This window comes from Lampetra planeri, chromosome 54 (genome assembly GCF_965212315.1).
Source record: "Lampetra planeri chromosome 54, kcLamPlan1.2.h2, whole genome shotgun sequence".
Lineage (NCBI taxonomy): Eukaryota > Metazoa > Chordata > Hyperoartia > Petromyzontiformes > Petromyzontidae > Lampetra > Lampetra planeri.
In genome coordinates this window covers 4,350,697-4,374,025 of record NC_136160.1, presented here as the reverse complement: position 1 = coordinate 4,374,025, position 23,329 = coordinate 4,350,697, and the positions used below count along the sequence as shown (strand labels likewise).

The window sequence follows — 23,329 nt, the reverse complement described above, 5'->3', positions numbered from 1 at the left end:
AGCGCCGGGTGGTGAGCACCGGGTGGTGAGCCACCACCTCCCCCGGTGGCTGTGTGCTTTTGTGAAACATTTGCCTGACCCTGAAACATTTGCCTGACCCCTAAAAGCACTTTGGAACATCTCCCGGCCGCGCCAACGGCCGGGCGAGTGTCGCTAGACGTATATATATAGATAGAATCTCTGCTCGTTACTATTATAGAGATATAGATATTTCTTATTATTTCTCTCATCTTCTCCGTCCTCCGCGAGTCCAGCACTGGCACTAAAAGCGATCGGCGCGAGCGAGGCGAGCGGTCCGCCTTGGGCGCCCCCCCCCCCCCTCTTCCCCGCTCTCCCCGCAATGACCGGTCCAAATCCTCGCCGCCGCGTCGCTCTCTCGCCCGCTTCACGCGCTCTCCCGCGCCCGTCAGTTCCTCCTGCTTCCGCCCTCCCTCTTTGGCACCGCCGTCACCGCGGCCGTCACCGCGGCCGTCACCGCCGCTCTCCTTTCCCCTTCCGCCCCCGGACCCACAACGGCCGCGTTGCAGCGTGGCCTACGGATGTCGACCCCGCGTGCGTGCGTGCGTGCGTCCGCACCAGTCCGTCGGCCCGTCCGTCTCCGTTCTCCCGTCAAGCCGTGCGTCCCCTGACGTTAGTCTGCGGTTGGCCGCCCCCCACCCCCACCCCCACCACCACCACCACGACCGCCGTCTCTTGCCCGGTCGCGCCGTCGCTGTTGCCGGCGGCGGCGCCCGCGCCGGGCTTCGTGCCGGCAGCCCCGCTGGTCGCGCAGCCGGCGGCGGCGACGGCGCCCGTGCCCGCGGCGGGGCCCGCTGCCGCCTTGGCGCCGACGCCGGCGGTCGCGGTGACGGCGTGCGGCATGAGGCAGTGTCTCAGCGCCTCGCTGTAGGAGGGCGGCGGCGGCAGCGACAGCCCCCGCGGGGGGCCCCCCCCCCCCCGTCGCCGCCGCGAGCCCCCCCCGCCGAGACCCCCGCTCGGCAGGAGGGGGGGCCGGAAGTGCGGCCAGTAGTCGCTGTCGAAGACGGTGCGGTTGGGGGGCGGCCGGATGGCCTCGCGGTTGATCTCCAGCTGCTGCTCGTGGTTGCGAAGGCGCAGGGAGCAGGGGCCCTTGTAGGGGGGCGGCTCCTCGCCGTCCGAGAGCGCGATCGTGGGGGGCAGGTCCACCTCGGAGGAGCTGTACGGGTACTTGAGCCCCCCGCCAGGGCGGGCGAAGGGGTCGCGGGCGGCCGGGGGGCCCCCCGTCGCAGAGCCCCCGCCGCACACCAGGGGCTGGTGGGGGCGACGGTGGCGAGGGGGGGGGTGGGGAGAGTGGGGGGGGGGGGGCAGAGGGTGGGGGGGGAGAGAGGGGGGTGGGGAGAGGGGGGGTGGAGAGAAGTGAAGAGGAAAACAGAGAGAGGAGAAGATAGAACACAGAGAGACATTGAAATCAATAAAAACAACAACAACAACAACAACCCCATCACTGAACCTCTGCTGCACTGACTATGAGTGGTGACCTTGAGGGTGTGACCTTGGAGAGTGTGACGTTGGGGGGGTGACGTTGGGGGGGGTGACGTTGGGGGGGTGACGTTGGGGGGGTGACTTTGAGTGGTGACGTTGGGGGGGGTGACGTTGGGGGGGTAACGTTGGGGTGGTGACGTTGGGGTGGTGACGTTGGGGGGGTGACGTTGGGGGGGTGACGTTGGGGGGGTGACTTTGAGTGGTGACGTTGGGGGGGGTGACGTTGGGGGGGTGACGTTGGGGGGGTGACGTTGGGGGGGGTGACTTTGAGTGGTGACGTTGGGGGGGTGACGTTGGGGGGGTGACGTTGGGGGGGTGACGTTGGGGGGGTGACGTTGGGGGGGTGACTTTGAATGGTGACGTTGAGGGTGTGAGGGTGCGGGTGTGACGTTGCGGGGAGGTGATGTTGTCGGTGTGACATTGCGGGTCCGTCTTTGGGAGGTATGATGGAGTGGGTGTGATGTTATGGGGTGTGACGTTGGTGGGGGGGGGGGGGTGACGTTGCGGGTGTGATGTTGTGGGGGTATGATGTTGTTGACGTGACGTAGGGGGGTGACGTTGCGGGTGTGATGTTGTGGGGGTATGATGTTGTTGACGTGACGTAGGGGGTGACGTTGCGGGTGTGATGTTGTGGGGGTATGATGTTGTTGACGTGACGTAGGGGGTGACGTTGCGGGTGTGATGTTGTGGGGGTATGATGTTGTTGACGTGACGTAGGGGGTGACGTTGCGGGTGTGATGTTGTGGGGGTATGATGTTGTTGACGTGACGTAGGGGGTGACGTTGCGGGTGTGACGTGGGACCAGTCACCTGATGAGAACTTGCGGTTTGCGAGGCTGCTCGGTCAGCAGGCCACAGGCCACTACCCTGTGAGACACACGCACACACAGCAGCATGATCATCATCAGCAGCATGATCATCATCATCAGCAGGATCACCATCAATATCATAGGCATCATCATCAGCACGAGCAGTATCATCATCAGCAGCATCATCAGCATCATCAGCATCACGACCCCACTAACAGGGACGTCGCATGTTGCGTTGTCCGCGTCGCGTGGCGAGCGTGGCGGCGTGCGTCGTCACGGCGTTGCGTGTCACCGTCGCGATTACGATACCACGCAGCGTGCGTTACCACGGCGAGCACGGCACTCCCACGGTTACCGTGGTGTTTGTGCGTCACCGCGGCCGCGATGGAGTGTGCGCGTTACTACGGTTACCATGGTGTGCGTGAGCAGTGGGGGTGTGGGGCGGCTGTCGAGGAGGAGGAGGTGGTGGTGGTGGAGCAGTGAGCAGGGCAGGAACACCATGGCAGCCACGCCGGCCATCAGCAGCACCAGCCTCCGTGGCGGCACACACACCACCCCTGTGCACACCGCACCACGCCAAACCACACCACACCGTCACCATCACACCGTCACCGTCACACCGTCACCGTTACACCGTCATAACCATCACCATTACACCATCACCATTACACCATCACCATTACACCCTCACCATTACACCGTCACCATGTCACCGTCACCATTACACCGTCACCGTTACACCGTCACACCATCACCGTCACACCGTCACACCGTCACACCGTCACCATTACACCGTCACACCGTCACCATTACACCGTCACACCGTCACCATTACACCGTCACACCGTCACCATTACACCGTCACCATTACACCGTCACACCGTCACCGTTACACCGTCACCGTCACACCGTCACCGTTACACCGTCACACCGTCACCATTACACTGTCACCGTTACACCGTCACCATTACACCGTCACGGTTAACCGTCACTGTTACACCACCGACAGACATCATTACTGCCACACCATCACTGTTACACCATCACCGACACAACATCACCGTTAAGCCATCATCGTTACACCATCACCGACACACCATCACATCATGATGATCCCGAGTGTGGAGTGGAAAAAGGGAGGACCCGGAGAAAAATCCACGCGACAACAAACGCCGAATGTCCACGACCTCCAGTACACCGGGCGAGGTCGTGAACATCTCCTAGCCACCGATGGCGCGCACCCCCCACCATCGCGAGAGGTGACTTTAAGCATTGGGGCGGGCGGGGGGGGGCCTTAAGCCAACAGTGGATTCATCACGGCCGACAAAGATGACCCATCATACAGCTCTTCTTGGGTTCGATAGCGCAAAACAAAATGTTTACCTGCGTTACGGCGAAAGCCCGCGTGTTAAAATGATGACGAGGATGCCGACGATTAGCAAGGTCGGCCAGAGGCGATGCAGCAGGGCACGGCAGAGTGAAGCCGGAGCCTCTTGAGCAAGGGGCAGAGGTCGCAACCGGGTACCCGATACCCGTACCCTACTCGATACCCGGCTACCCGTACCCGGCCGGGTACGGGTAGCCGTTTGCGACCCTGGTGCGGCCGGGTACGGGTGAGTCACTGGTGAGTCACCGTTTGTCACTCATTTCCCAACGTCTCGTCTCTTCTCACAATTCAAGTTCCTAGAATCAACCCACCCGCGCCTGCAACATGGCTTCATCCCAGAGGTCGCAATCGGGTACCCGATACCCGTACCCTACCCGTACCCGGCCGAGTACGGGAAGGGTACGGGTAGGGTACGGTCGGGTACGGGTACCCGTTTGCGACCCTGGTACGGCCGGCTACGGGTAAGGAATCAAAACCCGTTTGCGACCTCTGACAAGGGGACAGGGACTCGACAGCGCGGTTGGCTGTGGGGGTGCGGCAAGGTCGTTGCAGACAGACGGACGAGAGGGATGCAGGAGGGGTCTGTGCAGGACGATCGACGACCTCCCACGGTGGTTTGGGCAGAAGTTTCCTGCCCCCAGGGGAGAGAGACCTTGACTTAAGATGGGAGATTGGCGGCGGGGGGGGGGGGCTTTAATTTGGCAGGGGGCCACTCTGCGACGTAGACTTTTATTCTGCCAGGCGGGGGGAGTCGAAACAGCTGATGCCAGCCTTTGATGTTTGGCAGACAGACGGCACCCGGCCGACGGGGCGGCCTTTATTTTGGCAAGCGGGTCCATCCCGTGACGAGGGGACTTCTATTCTGGAGAGCCATTCCATCCTGAAAGGGCCTTTATTTTGGCAAGCGGGTCAAGCCCCGTGACGAGGGGACTTCTATTCTGGAGAGCCATTCCATCCTGAAAGGGCCTTTATTTTGGCAAGCGGGTCAAGCCCCGTGACGAGGGGACTTCTATTCTGGAGAGGTAGCCAATCCGTGCTGAGGGCCTTTATTTTGGCAAGCGTGTCCATCCCGTGACGAGGGGACTTCTATTCTGGAGAGCCATTCCATCCTGAAAGGGCCTTTATTTTGGAAAGCGGGTCAAGCCTCGTGACGAGGGGACTTCTATTCTGGAGAGGTAGCCAATCCGTGCTGAGAGGGCCTTTATTTTGGCAAGCAGGTCCATCCCGTGACGAGGGGACTTCTATTCTGGAGAGGTAGCCAATCCGTGCTGAGAGGGCCTTTATTTTGGCAAGCGGGTCCATCCCGTGACGAGGGGACTTCTATTCTGGCAAGAGGAAGAGGGGGTGGGAGACCTACCCTCCCCGTCATGGGAGCCTTTATTTTGGCAGGGGGTCACACCGTGATGACTCAACGTCTAGACTTTCGCATTCGCCCTGCACCCACCCTCCCACCCCGCCGACTCTCACTCACGTACACAAAGATCGCCCCCCCCCCCTTACCGTACGCCTTGACTACTGGGGCAAGTTCTGTTTGCGAGCACTGCCTATGGAGGCCGACACGGCCGCCTTTGTCTCCCCAGTGCTCATGTTGACAAACTGCACCGGGTACTCATTTAAGGCTGTGTTGACCTAGGGCAGCCCCAGGACCGGTTCTATGTGAGTCTAAGGGTCTCTATGGGAGTATATGGGTCTCTATGAGAGTCTATGTGTCTCTATGGGAGTCTATGGGTCTCTATGGGAGTCTACGGGTCTCTATGTAAGTCTACGGGTCTCTATGTGAGTCTATGTGTCTCTATGGGAGTCTATGGGTCTCTATGGGAGTCTACGGGTCTCTATGGGAGTCTACGGGTCTCTATGAGGGTATATGGGTGTAAGGGAGTCTATGGATCTCTATAAGAGTGTGTGGGTCTCTATGGAAGTCTATGGGTCTCCGTGCGAGTCTATGGGTCTCTATGTGAGTCTATGGGTCCCTATGGAAGTCTATGGGTCTCCGTGCGAGTCTACGAGTCTCTATGGGAGTCTATGGGTCTCAATGAGAGTCTATGGGTCTCTATGAGAGTCTATGGGTCTCTATGGGAGTCTATGGGTCTCTATAGGAGTCTATGGGTCTCTATGTGAGCCTATGGGTCTCTATGTGAGTCTATGGGTCTCTATGAGAGTCTATGGGTCTCTATGGCAATCTATGGGTCTCTATGAGGGTATATGGGTCTAAGGGAGTCTATGGATCTCTATAAGAGTGTGTGGGTCTCTATGGAAGTATATGGGTCTGTGTGCGAGTATAGGGCCTCAATGGGAGTCTATGGGTCTCTATGTGAGTCGATGAGTCTCATAGAGTCTATGGATCTCTATGGGAGTCTATGGGTCTCTATGTGAGTATATGGGTCTCTATGAGAGTCTATGGTCTCTATGGCAATCTATGGGTCTCTATGAGGGTATATGGGTCTAAGGGAGTCTATGGATCTCTATAAGAGTGTGTGGGTCTCTATGGGAGTTTATGGGTCTCTATGTGAGTCTATGGGTCTCTATGAGAGTCTATGGTCTCTATGGCAATCTATGGGTCTCTATGGCAATCTATGGGTCTCTATGAGGGTATATGGGTCTAAGGGAGTCTATGGATCTCTATAAGAGTGTGTGGGTCTCTATGTAAGTCTACGGGTCTCTATGTGAGTCTATGTGTCTCTATGGGAGTCTATGGGTCTCTATGGGAGTCTACGGGTCTCTATGGGAGTCTACGGGTCTCTATGAGGGTATATGGGTGTAAGGGAGTCTATGGATCTCTATAAGAGTGTGTGGGTCTCTATGGAAGTCTATGGGTCTCCGTGCGAGTCTATGGGTCTCTATGTGAGTCTATGGGTCCCTATGGAAGTCTATGGGTCTCCGTGCGAGTCTACGAGTCTCTATGGGAGTCTATGGGTCTCAATGAGAGTCTATGGGTCTCTATGAGAGTCTATGGGTCTCTATGGGAGTCTATGGGTCTCTATAGGAGTCTATGGGTCTCTATGTGAGCCTATGGGTCTCTATGTGAGTCTATGGGTCTCTATGAGAGTCTATGGGTCTCTATGGCAATCTATGGGTCTCTATGAGGGTATATGGGTCTAAGGGAGTCTATGGATCTCTATAAGAGTGTGTGGGTCTCTATGGAAGTATATGGGTCTGTGTGCGAGTATAGGGCCTCAATGGGAGTCTATGGGTCTCTATGTGAGTCGATGAGTCTCATAGAGTCTATGGATCTCTATGGGAGTCTATGGGTCTCTATGTGAGTATATGGGTCTCTATGAGAGTCTATGGTCTCTATGGCAATCTATGGGTCTCTATGAGGGTATATGGGTCTAAGGGAGTCTATGGATCTCTATAAGAGTGTGTGGGTCTCTATGGGAGTTTATGGGTCTCTATGTGAGTCTATGGGTCTCTATGAGAGTCTATGGTCTCTATGGCAATCTATGGGTCTCTATGGCAATCTATGGGTCTCTGTGAGGGTATATGGGTCTAAGGGAGTCTATGGATCTCTATAAGAGTGTGTGGGTCTCTATGGGAGTCTATGGGTCTCTATGGGAGTCTATGGGTCGTTATGGGAGTATATGGGTCTCTATGGGAGTCTATGGGTCTCTGTAATTCTGAGAGTCCAGGCGTAACGCGTGCCTCTTATATTCTGCCGACATGATCCATAATCCTCTGCAGGATAACCATGCCCATTGCGCTCGAGGTGAGGGCTCATTTCAGACTTTGCCCGTTGGAGTGTATTATATTACACACACACAGGAGCATGGTACACACACACACACTGGAGCATGGTACACACACACACAGGGGCATGGTACACACACACACAGGGGCATGGTACACACACACACACACTGGAGCATGGTACACACACACACAGGGGCATGGTACACACACACACAGGGGCATGGTACACACACACACACACTGGAGCATGGTACACACACACACACTGGAGCATGGTACACACACACACAGGGGCATGGTACACACACACACAGGAGCATGGTACACACACACACAGGGGCATGGTACACACACACACACTGGAGCATGGTACACACACACACACAGGAGCATGGTACACACACACACAGGGGCATGGTACACACACACACAGGGGCATGGTACACACACACACAGGAGCATGGTACACACACACACACTGGAGCATGGTACACACACACACAGGGGCATGGTACACACACACACAGGGGCATGGTACACACACACACACACTGGAGCATGGTACACACACACACAGGGGCATGGTACACACACACACAGGGGCATGGTACACACACACACACAGGGGCATGGTACACACACACACACAGGAGCATGGTACACACACACACACTGGAGCATGGTACACACACACACAGGAGCATGGTACACACACACACAGGGGCATGGTACACACACACACACTGGAGCATGGTACACACACACACAGGGGCATGGTACACACACACACACTGGAGCATGGTACACACACACACACACAGGAGCATGGTACACACACACACTGGAGCATGGTACACACACACAAACTGGAGCATGGTACACACACACACAGGAGCATGGTACACACACACACAGGAGCATGGTACACACACACACAGGAGCATGGTACACACACACACAGGAGCATGGTACACACACACACACTGGAGCATGGTACACACACACACAGGGGCATGGTACACACACACACAGGAGCATGGTACACACACACACACTGGAGCATGGTACACACACACACAGGAGCATGGTACACACACACACAGGAGCATGGTACACACACACACAGGAGCATGGTACACACACACACAGGAGCATGGTACACACACACACAGGAGCATGGTACACACACACACTGGAGCATGGTACACACACACACACAGGAGCATGGTACACACACACACACTGGAGCATGGTACACACACACACAGGAGCATGGTACACACACACACTGGAGCATGGTACACACACACACACAGGAGCATGGTACACACACACACAGGAGCATGGCACACACACACACAGGAGCATGGTACACACACACACAGGAGCATGGTACACACACACACTGGAGCATGGTACACACACACACACAGGAGCATGGTACACACACACACACTGGAGCATGGTACACACACACACAGGAGCATGGTACACACACACACACTGGAGCATGGTACACACACACACTGGAGCATGGTACACACACACACAGGAGCATGGTACACACACACACACTGGAGCATGGTACACACACACACAGGAGCATGGTACACACACACACACTGGAGCATGGTACACACACACACACACAGGAGCATGGTACACACACACACACTGGAGCATGGTACACACACACACAGGGGCATGGTACACACACACACACAGGAGCATGGTACACACACACACACTGGAGCATGGTACACACACACACAGGAGCATGGTACACACACACACACTGGAGCATGGTACACACACACACTGGAGCATGGTACACACACACACAGGAGTATGGTACACACACACACACAGGGGCATGGCACACACACACACAGGAGCATGGTACACACACACACAGGAGTATGGTACACACACACACACAGGGGCATGGTACACACACACACACACACAGGAGTATGGTACACACACACACACACAGGAGCATGGTACACACACACACAGGGGCATGGTACACACACACACAGGGGCATGGTACACACACACACACACTGGAGCATGGTACACACACACACACTGGAGCATGGTACACACACACACAGGGGCATGGTACACACACACACAGGAGCATGGTACACACACACACACTGGAGCATGGTACACACACACACACAGGAGCATGGTACACACACACACAGGGGCATGGTACACACACACACAGGGGCATGGTACACACACACACAGGAGCATGGTACACACACACACACTGGAGCATGGTACACACACACACAGGGGCATGGTACACACACACACAGGGGCATGGTACACACACACACACACTGGAGCATGGTACACACACACACAGGGGCATGGTACACACACACACAGGGGCATGGTACACACACACACACAGGGGCATGGTACACACACACACACACAGGAGCATGGTACACACACACACACTGGAGCATGGTACACACACACACAGGAGCATGGTACACACACACACACAGGGGCATGGTACACACACACACACTGGAGCATGGTACACACACACACAGGGGCATGGTACACACACACACACTGGAGCATGGTACACACACACACACACAGGAGCATGGTACACACACACACAGGAGCATGGTACACACACACACAGGAGCATGGTACACACACACACAGGAGCATGGTACACACACACACTGGAGCATGGTACACACACACACACAGGAGCATGGTACACACACACACACTGGAGCATGGTACACACACACACAGGAGCATGGTACACACACACACTGGAGCATGGTACACACACACACACAGGAGCATGGTACACACACACGGACACAGGAGCATGGTACACACACACACTGGAGCATGGTACACACACACACAGGAGCATGGTACACACACACACACTGGAGCATGGTACACACACACACACACAGGAGCATGGTACACACACACACACTGGAGCATGGTACACACACACACAGGGGCATGGTACACACACACACACAGGAGCATGGTACACACACACACACTGGAGCATGGTACACACACACACAGGAGCATGGTACACACACACACACTGGAGCATGGTACACACACACACTGGAGCATGGTACACACACACACAGGAGTATGGTACACACACACACACAGGGGCATGGCACACACACACACAGGAGCATGGTACACACACACACAGGAGTATGGTACACACACACACACAGGGGCATGGTACACACACACACACACAGGAGTATGGTACACACACACACACACAGGAGCATGGTACACACACACACAGGAGCATGGTACACACACACACACTGGAGCATGGTACACACACACACACAGGAGCATGGTACACACACACACACTGGAGCATGGTACACACACACACAGGGGCATGGTACACACACACACACAGGAGCATGGTACACACACACACACTGGAGCATGGTACACACACACACAGGAGCATGGTACACACACACACACTGGAGCATGGTACACACACACACTGGAGCATGGTACACACACACACAGGAGTATGGTACACACACACACACAGGGGCATGGCACACACACACACAGGAGCATGGTACACACACACACAGGAGTATGGTACACACACACACACAGGGGCATGGTACACACACACACACACACAGGAGTATGGTACACACACACACACACAGGAGCATGGTACACACACACACAGGAGCATGGTACACACACACACAGGAGTATGGTACACACACACACACACAGGAGTATGGTACACACACACACACAGGAGTATGGTACACACACACACACACAGGAGCATGGTACACACACACACACAGGAGTATGGTACACACACACACACACAGGAGCATGGTACACACACACACACACAGGAGCATGGTACACACACACACAGGGGCATGGTACACACACACACACACAGGAGTATGGTACACACACACACAGGAGTATGGTACACACACACACACAGGAGTATGGTACACACACACACACAGGGGCATGGTACACACACACACACAGGGGCATGGTACACACACACACAGGGGCATGGTACACACACACACACAGGGGCATGGTACACACACACACACAGGGGCATGGTACACACACACACAGGGGCATGGTACACACACACACACAGGGGCATGGTACACACACACACTGGAGCATGGTACACACACACAGGAGCATGGTACACACACACACAGGAGCATGGTACACACACACACAGGAGCATGGTACACACACACACACAGGGGCATGGTACACACACACACAGGAGCATGGTACACACACACACAGGAGCATGGTACACACACACACAGGAGCATGGTACACACACACACACAGGGGCATGGTACACACACACACAGGGGCATGGTACACACACACACAGGAGCATGGTACACACACACACAGGAGCATGGTACACACACACACACAGGGGCATGGCACACACACACACAGGAGCATGGTACACACACACACTGGAGCATGGTACACACACACACACAGGAGCATGGTACACACACACACACAGGGGCATGGTACACACACACACAGGGGCATGGTACACACACACACAGGAGCATGGTACACACACACAGGAGCATGGTACACACACACACACAGGGGCATGGTACACACACACACAGGGGCATGGTACACACACACACACAGGAGCATGGTACACACACACTGGAGCATGGTACACACACACACACACAGGGGCATGGTACACACACACACACACAGGGGCATGGTACACACACACACACAGGAGCATGGTACACACACACACACGAGCATGGTACACACACACACACAGGAGCATGGTACACACACACACACACTGGAGCATGGTACACACACACACTGGAGCATGGCACACACACACACACACAGGAGCATGGCACACACACACACAGGAGCATGGTACACACACACACAGGAGCATGGTACACACACACACAGGAGCATGGTACACACACACACAGGAGCATGGTACACACACACACACAATGATACTGGATACACACACAGATCCCACGTCTCGCCTTAACAAACCATCGGGGTGAAAATATATCATGTGTTCGCATACAGGAACACACGTAGAAGACACGCGTGTGTGTATACAGTATCTACGTATGTTAACATTTGTGTGTGTGCATATCTGTATTTCCGTATCTGTGTATATCTCTCTGTGTGTACATCTACACGTCTCTTATGTGTATGTGTCTGTATGTGTGTACATCTCTGTAGCTGTGTCTCTATGTATATATCTCTCTGTGTATATCTCAATGTATCTCTATGTGTGTATCTCTATGTATACGTCTCTATGTATCTCTATGTGTACATCTCTATGTATATTGTCTATGTATATATCTCTATGTATCCCTGTGTATATCTCTATGTATCTCTATGTGTGTAATTCTATGTATATGTCTCTATGTATCTCTATGTGTACATCTCTATGTATATTGTCTATGTATATATCTCTATGTATCCCTGTGTATATCTCTATGTATCTCTATGTGTGTATCTCTATGTATATGTCTCTATGTATCTCTATGTGTACATCTCTATGTATATTGTCTATGTATATATCTCTATGTATCCCTGTGTATATCTCTATGTATCTGTGTATATGTATCTCTGTCCATATCTCTATGTATCTATCTCTATGCATCTATCTCTATGTATCTCTGTGTCTGTCTATATCTCTATGTATATGTATCTCTGTGCGTATCTCTATGTATATCTATATGTATATATCTCTATGTATATATCTCTATGTATCTCTGTGTCTCTGTCTATATCTCTATGTATGTATCTCTATGTATATCTATACATATCTATATGTATCTATCTCTATGTATCTCTATGTATATATCTATATATATATCTATGTATATATCTCTATGAATCTGTGTATATCTCTATGTATCTCTACGTATATATCTATACATACATATCTCTATGTATCTATCTCTATGTATCTCTGTGTATATCTCTATATATCTCTATGTATCTCTGTGTATATCTCTATATATCTCTATGTATCTCTGTGTCTGTCTATATCTCTATGCATCTCTATGTATATCTGTGTGTCTCTGTCTATATCTCTATGTATATATCTCTATGTATCTCTGTGTGTCTCTGTGTGTCTCTGTCTATATATCTCTATGTATCTCTGTGTCTCTGTCTATATCTCTGTATATATATGTATCTCTATGTATATCTATATATATCTCTATGTGTATATCTCTATATATCTCTATGTATCTCTGTGTGTCTCTGTCTATATCTATATATCTCTATGTATCTCTATGTATATCTGTGTCTGTCTATATATCTATGTATCTCTATGTATCTCTGTGTATATCTCTATATATCTCTATGTATCTCTGTGTCTGTCTATATCTCTATGTATCTCTATGTATCTCTGTGTGTCTCTGTCTATATCTCTATGTATATATCTCTATGTATCTCTGTGTATATCTCTATGTATATATCTCTATGTATCTCTATGTATCTCTGTGTCTGTCTATATCTCTATGTATATATCTATGTATGTATCTATATGTATATATCTATATACATATCTCTATGTATATATCTCTATGAATCTCTGTGCCTGTGAATCGTGCGAGTGCGCATGCGCGGAGGCTGCCAGACTGAACTCATTTAACCCCGGCCCCCGCCGGCTCTGTCTGCGCCGGAGCCCACACAGAAGCCTCTGTTTCCCGGCGAGCCAGCCAAGGTCCATCGCCATCGGACAGCACAATTTCTTTCCGCCGGCAAAAAAAACGTTGCAGGCAACATCGCCATCGTCGCCAACGGCATCCAGAGCAAAGTCGGCAGTAAACATCAACAACATCAGCCAAACAACATCACCGGAACATCGGCAGGAGGATAACAGCTGCAACACCACCTGATACATCAACAACCACATTATCGGCGTCATCGCCATTAAACATATGCAGCAACATCGTTACCATCATCACCAGCAACATCGTTACCATCATCACCACCACCATCAAGATGCTGAGGGGGTGTGCGAGTGTGGTGCGTGGGTGGTGGCGGTTCGTTGTGTCTGGGCGTGTTGTGGGTGGGTGAGTGGGTGGGTGTGTGGGTGGATGTGTGAGTAGGTTTGTGAGTGGGTGGGCGGGTGTGTGAGTGGGTGTGTGAGTGTGTGGGTGGGTGTGTGAGTGTGTGGGTTGGTGTGTGAGTAGGTTTGGGAGTGGGTAGGTGGGTGTGTGGGTGTCTGGGTGGGTGTGTGGGTGTCTGGGTGGGTGTGTGGGTGTCTGGGTGGGTGTGTGGGTGTCTGGGTGGGTGGGTGTAGGTGTGTGTGTGAGTAGGTGGGTGTGTGTGTGGGGTGTGTGGGTGTCTGGGTGGGTGTGTGGGTGTCTGGGTGGGTGGGTGTAGGTGTGTGTGTGCGTGGGTGGGTGTGTGGGGTGTGTGGGTGTCTGGGTGGGTGTGTGGGTGTCTGGGTGGGTGTGTGGGTGTCTGGGTGGGTGTGTGGGTGTCTGGGTGGGTGGGTGTAGGTGTGTGTGAGTGGGTGGGTGTGTGGGTGTCTGGGTGGGTGGGTGTAGGTATGTGTGTGAGTGGGTGGGTGTGTGGGGTGTGTGGGTGTCTGGGCGTGTGTGGGTGTCTGGGTGGGTGTGTGGGTGTCTGGGTGGGTGTGTGGGTGTCTGGGTGGGTGTGTGGGTGTCTGGGTGGGTGTGTGGGTGTCTGGGTGGGTGTGTGGGTGTCTGGGTGTGTGTGGGTGTCTGGGTGGGTGTCTGGGTGGGTGGGTTAGGTGGGTGTGTGAGTGGGTGGGTGTGTGTGTGGGGTGTGTGGATGTCTGGGAGTGTGTGGGTGTCTGGGCGGGTGTGGGTAGGTGTGGGTGGATGTGTGTGAGGGGGTGTGTGTGTGTGGGGGTGTGTGGGTGTCTGGGGGTGTGTGGGTAGGTATGGGTGGATGTGTGAGTGGGTGGGTGTGTGAGTGGGTGGGTTTGTGAGTGTGTGTGTGTGGGGTGTGTGTATGTGAGGATTTGAGTATATGGATGCGAGGGAGTGTGTGGGTGTCTGGGAGTGTGTGGGTGTCTGGGCGTGTGAGGGTGTGTGTGTGAGGGTGTGTGTGTGTAAGGGGTGTGTGTGAGGGTGTGTGTGTGAGGGTGTGTGTGTGAGGGGGTGTGTGTGGATTTGAGGGTTTGGGTGTATGGATGTGAGGAAGTGTGTGTGTGTCTAGGTGTATGTTGGTTGGTGTGTGTCTGGGGTGTGTGGGTGTGTGTCTGGGGTGTGTGTGTGTGTGAGTGTGGGGGAGCGGTAGTGTAGCGGTTAGCGCGCTGCGCTATGAACCTGGCTATCCGGGTTCGATTCCCGCTCATGGCCAACACCAGTGACGATTATCTGAACCGGTCCCGGGCCTCCCCTAGGTCGACTCAGCCTCAAATGAGTACCTGGTGCGATGTGTAAACATCGTCACTGGGGAGACAAAGGCGGCCGGGCGTGGTTTTGTCAACCCACCCCGTGTGCCGTGCCGGCCTTCATAGGTGCTCGCTAACAGCACTTGCCCCAACAGCCTGTTAAAGGCTACACGGGGGACCTTCGTCTTTGTCTGGGCGTTGGAGGCAGTCGCCATCCAACCGCCCGGCCGCCTTTGTCTCCCCTAGTGGCGATGCTTACTGCACACCGCACCAGGAACTCATTTGAGGCCGAGTCAACCTAGGGGAGGCCCAGGACCGGCGCAGTGTTCGGCCGCGTGAGCGGGAATCAAACTGCGGTGGCTCCCCACACCCACACTGTGCACACCCCTTAACCACCCCCCACCACCACCATCTCACCCCACCCCCTTCAAGCCCACGCGCCGGGTAACGTCTAGACACGCATGGACTGACGTAACCCCAATCAAGGCGCACACACCCTCCCACACAGCCAGACCTACACCCCGCACACAGCCAAAAGCACACGCCCCACACACACAGCCCCGCACGCAGGCACCACGCACACCCTACTACACACAGGGCGATACACACCCTAAGCATGGAAACACACACACCACACACACACCACACACAGAACCACACACACAGGCACCCCACACACAGACACCACACACACCCTACACACAGAACCACAGACACACACCCTACATACACACCACACACACACACCCTACACAGAACCACACACACCCTACACACAGAACCACACACAGACACCACACACACCCTACACACAGAACCACAGACACACACCCTACACACAGAACCACACACACACATCCTACATACACACCACACACACACACCCTACACACAGACATCACACACCCCACACACAGAACCACACACACACACCCTACATACACACCACACACCCTACACACAGACACCACACAACCCACACACAGACACCACACACACCCTAAACACAGAACCACAGACACACACCCTACACACAGAACCACACACACACACCCTACAGAGAACCACGCACAGACACCACACACAGACACCACACAACCCACACACAGACACCACACACACCCTACACACACACCCCACACACAGGCAACACACACACACACAGGCACCACACACACACACCCTACACACACCACACACACCCTACACACACACAGGCATCACACACACAGGCACCACACACCCTACACACCCACACCACACAGGCATCACACACACAGGCACCACGCACACCCCTATCGACCCAGCAGACAGACCCCTCCCCGTCTGTCTGGGTCGCGTCCGCCTCAGGGGTCAGGGAGGTCGGGGGGGTTCAAGGGGACGCGGCGGCCTCGTGGGACCCTCCCGAGCGGGGATCCGAGGGGACAGCATTTGGGGTTCAGTCTCAGGGGTCAGGGGGGGGGTACACAACATTTACGGGGGGTCTGGGATTTTTTTAGGGGGGTGGGAAGGTGGTTGTGGGGGGTGGTCGCGAGAAGCGTGGTGGGAGTGGGGGTGGTGGGGGTTGTGGGGGTGATGGTGGTTGTGGTGGTGGTGGTTGTGGGGGTGATGATGGGGGTGGTTGTGGGGGTGGTGGTAGTTGTGGGGGTGGTCGCGAGGCGCGTGTGGTGGTGGTTGCGGTGGTGGTTGTGATGGTGGTTGTGGGGGTGGTGGTGGTTGTGGTGGGGGTTGTGGTGGTTGTGGAGGTGGATGTGGGGGTGGTTGTGGGGGTGGTGGTTGTGGTGATGGTTGTGGTGGTTGTGGTGATGGTTGTGGTTGTGGTGGTGGTTGTGGTGGGGGTTGTGGTGGTTGTGTTGTGGTTGACTCACCCCTCTGGTCGCTCTCGTCCGAGTCCGCGCCAATGGGGGCTCGCAGCCGCGCGGGGGAGGCATGGGGGTCCTGCTGTGGGGCGGCCTCGCAGAGCCTCGCGCCGGCATCCAGAGTCCCCTTCACGGGGTCTCCCCGGGGGGGGTGGGTCCCGGTGGGTCCCCTTCACGGGGTCTCCCCGGGGGGTGGGGGGGGGGGTCCCGGGGGGTCTCTCCCGGCCTCAGGAGCAGCAGTACCCCGAGCGTCGCGCGTGCATCGCGGGGACGCGGCGGTTCAATCGAGGGGGTTTATCTGGGGTTCAAATAAGACCCCCACTACCCCCAGCGCTGTCCGACTCCAGACAGCCCGGTTAGAGAGCTCACACACCCCCCTCCCCCCCGGTGACGGCCGACGTTCCGGGATCGGTCCTCAACGGTGCTGTGGGGGTTCCTTCGGATCCCAGTCCGCGGTTGCGTTCCGACGGCTACCCACCCCCCACCCCACCCCCCTCGTGTGCGCCCTTCTCCGCGCGGTCCTCTAACCCAGGAGCGCCCTTCTCCTCCGGGCTGTTGCGATGCGGGTCCCGGGTTCGGGCATCAGAAGTCCTCCTCGCTACGAACCTCGCTCCCAAGTCCCGATCACCAGATTCGGGGGGACCCCCCCCGTGCCCGGGGTGGCTCTGGTCCCGATCTCCGTTCCCCGAGTCGCGAGATGTTGGTTCGCAGGACCCCGCTCGCCAGGGGGGGGGGGGGTCCCTGGTCTTGCAGCAGCAGCGGTGGCGGCGGGGGGGGGGTCCTGGTTCCTTGCTTGTGCCTCGAGCCCGTGGTCCCGTGGTCCCCCCCCCGCCGCCGCCCCAGGTTCTGGATCCGGCCCAGAGTTTCTCGTCCCGGGTTCTCTGGTGCTGCCCGGCGGTGCTGCCCGCCGCTGCCCACTGTGCTGCCCGCGGTGCTGCCCGGCTGTGCTGCCCGCGGTACTGCCCCCGGCTGTGCTGCCCGGCTGTGCTGCCCGGCTGTGCTGCCCGCTGCTGCCCGCGGTGCTGCCCGCGTTCCACGCGGCGCTGCCCGGCGGTGCTGCCCGGCTGTGCTGCCCGCACTGCCCCCGGCGCTCTCAGCTGTTCCAAAACCTCCAACCTCCTTTCTCCCGCTCCCTCGCTTCAAAATGGCGTCGCTCGGTTGGGGGCGGGGCTAACCGTGCGGGCGCGTGGGGAGGGAGAGGGGGGTGGCGAGTGGGCGTGGCCATCGACGAGCGGCCCAACCAATCGGAGCGCGCAGCCCGAGGCGACCCGCGGTTGACCAACGCGTTCGTCCAATGAGCGCGCGGGGGGTTCGCGTGGAGGGTCCCGCCCACACCCCCCCCCCGTGTGGGGGTAGAGGGGGGGGGCTCTGCTATATAAACGCCGCGCGCGGGCTCCTCCACTCCGCCTTCGCGGCGGCGCGGGGCGGGAGGGTGTTTTCGAGGCGCTCCGTCACGATAGCCTCCTGCAGGAAACTCCACTGCTAGATGACGCCAAAGGCAGCCCTTGATCGTTCGTTGTCATCGGGACCCACTGGCTTCTCGACGCCGGTCCATGGCGAGCCGCGGTTGTTTCCGCCACGGCTGAAGTGATGCTAATTCGCCGCCGTCATGAGCGAAACGGCCTATCCACTTGCCGAGTTGCAGCCTCTGCAGCATCATCATTGTGGGGTTACATGAACTGTCAACCCCTTATTATCAGTGCCCTCCCTACCTTATTACAGACCAATTCGGAGACCTTGGTCAACCCGTGTCCCTTTATACATCTCAACGTTCGTCCTGTACACTAAACTACGGTATACACTACATTATACACTACATTATACACTAAACTACGGTATACACTACATTGTACACTACATTGTACACTCCACGACACGATGCACTACATTGTACACTACATTATACACTACATTATACACTAAACTACGGTATACACTACATTGTACACTACGGTATACACTACATTGTACACTACATTATACACTCCATTATACACTACATTGTACACTACATTGTACACTACATTATACACGACACGATGCACTACGTTACTAAATAGCTGTCAACCCCTTATCCGTGCCCCACCACGTTACAGACCAATTCAGACACTTGTCAACCCGTGTCCCTTATAGATATCAACGTTCATCCTGCAAAGTCACACCATCACAAGGAAGAAACGCAAATAAAACATGTTTTTGCCCGTGTTGAAACGGCTGTGTACGCCGTATGGACCAGAACTCAATTTCGCTGGACAAGAATACGGGGTAAACCGTACGGGTTGACGGGTATGATACTGTAGTAACATGTTTTTACCCTTTCAACTGGTACTAAAACTGACACCTTTATACAAGGCATCATGTTTGCAATAACCACAACACAAGCAGTCAATTTCTTAGGTTTTTTCGGTAAAGTCACGTAGGTAAAAACAATTAATTAATAAAAGTTAAATAAAATAAAAATCACGATAGCTGATACAGCTATCGTGCTGTGACGGTTCCACCTGAAAACGGAAGCTTGTGTTGCCTCCGAAACGTCGTGATTTTTTTTATTTTACTTTCATTAATTTAAATTTTTTACCTACGTGACTTTACCGAAAAAAACCTAAGAATATGAATCCTTGCAGTCACGAAAGCTTCAAATCTAGAACAAGCAGTCAACACAAGCAGTCAAAATGCAAACAAAAAGAGTTGTTTCTTTTTGTTTGCATTTTGACTGCTTGTGTTGTGGCTATTGCAAACATGATGCCTTTTATAAAGGTGTCAGTTTTTGTACCAGGTCAAAGGGTAAAAACCTGTTACTATATTTTGCCACTGGTAAAGGAGGTCTCATAGTGTAAGGTATGATACTATACACTACACTATTAGAAACTACATTACTATACACGACACTACTTTACACGACACTATACACCGCTACTACATACCTGCCAACCCCTTATCAGTGCCCTATCTTATCACGGATCAATTTAGAGATCTTATTGGTGACACCGTGCCCCTATACATCTCAACGTTCATTCTATAAAGTCCCATCACAAGGGAGAAACACAAACAAATAGACAAACATTACGTTTCGATTTAAAGCTTTCGTGACTGCAGGGATTCATCTTCTTGGCTCTTTCGGTAAAGTCACGTAGAAGGAAAATAATAAAAATAAAACATAATAAAATAAAATATTTATCACAAATTTGTACTTTTATTATTTTATTATTTTCCTTCTACGTGACTTTACCGAAAGAACTAAGAAGATGAAACATTATGTTGCCCGTATTGAAACGGCTGGACGCTGTATGGACCTGCAACCCCAAATAATCCTGTACAAGAATACGGGGTGGATCGGTACGCGTTGGCAGCCTTGGGTCTCATCTTCTTGGTTCTTTCGGTAAAGTCACGTAGAATGAAAATAATAAAATAATAAAAATAAACCAATTAAATAATTCTCACGACGTTTCGATTGCAACACAAGCAATCATCATCAGACGTGAAAACCACAGCAAGACATTTTTTGAAAAAGCGGCGGTTTTCACACCTGATGTTTGATTGCTTGTGTTGCAATCGAAACGTCGTGAGAATTGTATTTAATTTTTATTCTTTTATTATGTCCCTTCTACGTGACTTTACTACCGAAAGAACCAAGAATATTAATCCCTGCAGTCACGAAAGCTTTAAATCAGGTGTTAAGATGTTCAAAAACCAAACAGAAACCTTTTGCAGGGAATCATGTCTACATTGAACACACACAGTACTTGGACATCGTCGTGAGAATTTTATTGTTTTATTTTTATTATTTTATTATTTCCCTTCTACGTGACTTTACCGAAAGAACCAAGAAGATGAATCCCTGCAGTCACGAAAGCTGTGGGTCCGTTCACTTGCTAGGCTGAGGCCTCCCCATTCGTCATGACACGTGGCATAATCCACTCCCCTGATCAAATGATCAAGGCCTCAACATCATCATGAACTATGATCGATCCACTACTGGATGACTGCTCCCCACTCATCATAAGACAACTGGACGAAGGTTCCCCTACATCACTCGGCATGGTTTCTCCACTGCTGGATGAAGGCCTCCCATTCACCGTAATACGCTGCCGGATTAAAGCCTCGGCAGCTTTACTTACGGTCGTATCCACTGCTGGAATATCGCCTCGACATCATGATCCTTGGTCTATCCACTGCTGGGCGAAGGGCCCGGGCATTGTTATCCATGGCCCATCCACAGCTGGAAGAAGCACCGCTGTTGATGTCGCTCACGAAACCTGTCAATGTACACGATAAGCCACTTCGTTGAACTATCATTGGTGAAAGCCAGCTCACTTTTGAAAAAAATCTACGTAGCTCAGTGGGACCTTGGTATGGTGGCCAGCATCACGCCTGGCTGCCTTCGTCTCCCCTCGTGGCGATGTTGACACACCGCACCAGGTTCTCATTTGAGGCCGAGTCGATCTAAGGGAGGCTTAGGACCAGAGGTCGCAACCGGGTACCCGATACCCGTACCCTACCCGATACCCGTACCCTACCCGATACCCGTGAATCACCGGTGAGTAACCGTTTGTTACTCCTTTCGGGTAGGGTACGGGTACCCATACCCGGCCGGGTACGGGTACCCGTTTGCGACTCTGGTGCGGCCGGGTACGGGTACGGGTAAGGAATCAAAACTCGTTTGCGACCTCTGCTTTGGACCTGAGTCCAACGTTTGTCACTGCTGTTGGTGGCCGTAAGCGGGAATCGAACTCGGGTCGCTGGATTTGTAGCGCAGTGCGTTATCCACTGCGGCACCACCACTCTGCACCATGCACCCGAGCGCGCTTTCAGACGCGCTCCTGCGACCGTCTGGAACGCTCTTCCTTCTGATGTTATGAAGCCACTTGGAGCAATGCACTTTTAAATCATCATCAAGATTGACAAACTCTTCTTGGTTCTTTCGGTAAAGTCTACGTGACTTTACCGAAAGAACCAAGAAGATGAATCCCTGCAGTCACGAAAGCTTTAAATCGAAATTGACAAACTCATTTCATTACAACGGCTTTGTGTGTGTTAGCTTGTCCTTAATCCACCCCGCACCTCCGATTAGCACGGTTGGGCTACACACGGTGCAAAGGAAGTTCAACGTACGTACGTACACGCACACACGAGGAAGCTGATCTCAGAGCATCGCTCCGTCTCCTCCGTGGGTGTCCTCTCGGATGCGTCGCATTCTCTGGCTGGCCCACTCGGTCACTGCTCTTCACCTCTGACCTCCGGCCTTCTTCGTAAACAAATTATTTGGTGATGCTGCTGCAGCGTTGACAGTTGGCAGCGGTGCAAAAGAACAATTCAGGATGAGAATATGTATTGACAACTTCACACCCAAGTGTGGTACGCCACAACCAGGCTATGCGTTAATTGTGTGTTAACCGACTCTCTGTGTTTTATTACATCACATTTCGATATTTTACTAGGTTATTTAATTTTCGTGTGCCTGTCTCCTAATTTTCAGGCTTGCGTGCCCGTGCCGCGTTGTCAGCTTACTCCTCTCTCTGTGTGCCGTTGTGATGTCTGTCTGCTTGTATGTCTGTCTATAGTTTTCTAGTTAGATTTTTGTTGCTATTTCTTTTATGCCTGATGATGATTGCTTGTGTTGC

General features: G+C 53.6%; 1 protein-coding gene across 1 annotated transcript; it reads right to left on the bottom strand.

Annotated features, from left to right (window-relative positions):
- Nucleotides 1-406: 406 nt before the first annotated feature.
- On the bottom strand, nucleotides 407-18,864 carry LOC144735116 (uncharacterized). The gene is made up of 5 exons (XM_078617532.1): nucleotides 17,718-18,864; nucleotides 2,720-2,865; nucleotides 2,310-2,366; nucleotides 698-1,269; nucleotides 407-533 (listed from the first exon to the last, which is right to left on the bottom strand). Exons 2-5 carry the CDS (start codon nucleotides 2,825-2,827, stop codon nucleotides 407-409), a joined length of 864 nt encoding a protein of 287 aa, XP_078473658.1. The 5' UTR covers nucleotides 2,828-2,865; nucleotides 17,718-18,864.
- Nucleotides 18,865-23,329: the final 4,465 nt, after the last annotated feature.

Coding starts and splice junctions, on each gene's coding strand:
- LOC144735116 (XM_078617532.1), bottom strand. CDS start 2,827: ATGGCCGGCGTGGCTGCCATGGTGTTCCTGCCCTGCTCACTGCTCCAC. Junction 1,270..2,309: donor AAACCGCAAGTTCTCATCAG/GTGACTGGTCCC, acceptor CGCCCCCACCAG/CCCCTGGTGTGCGGCGGGGG. Junction 534..697: donor AACAGCGACGGCGCGACCGG/GCAAGAGACGGC, acceptor CGACATCCGTAG/GCCACGCTGCAACGCGGCCG.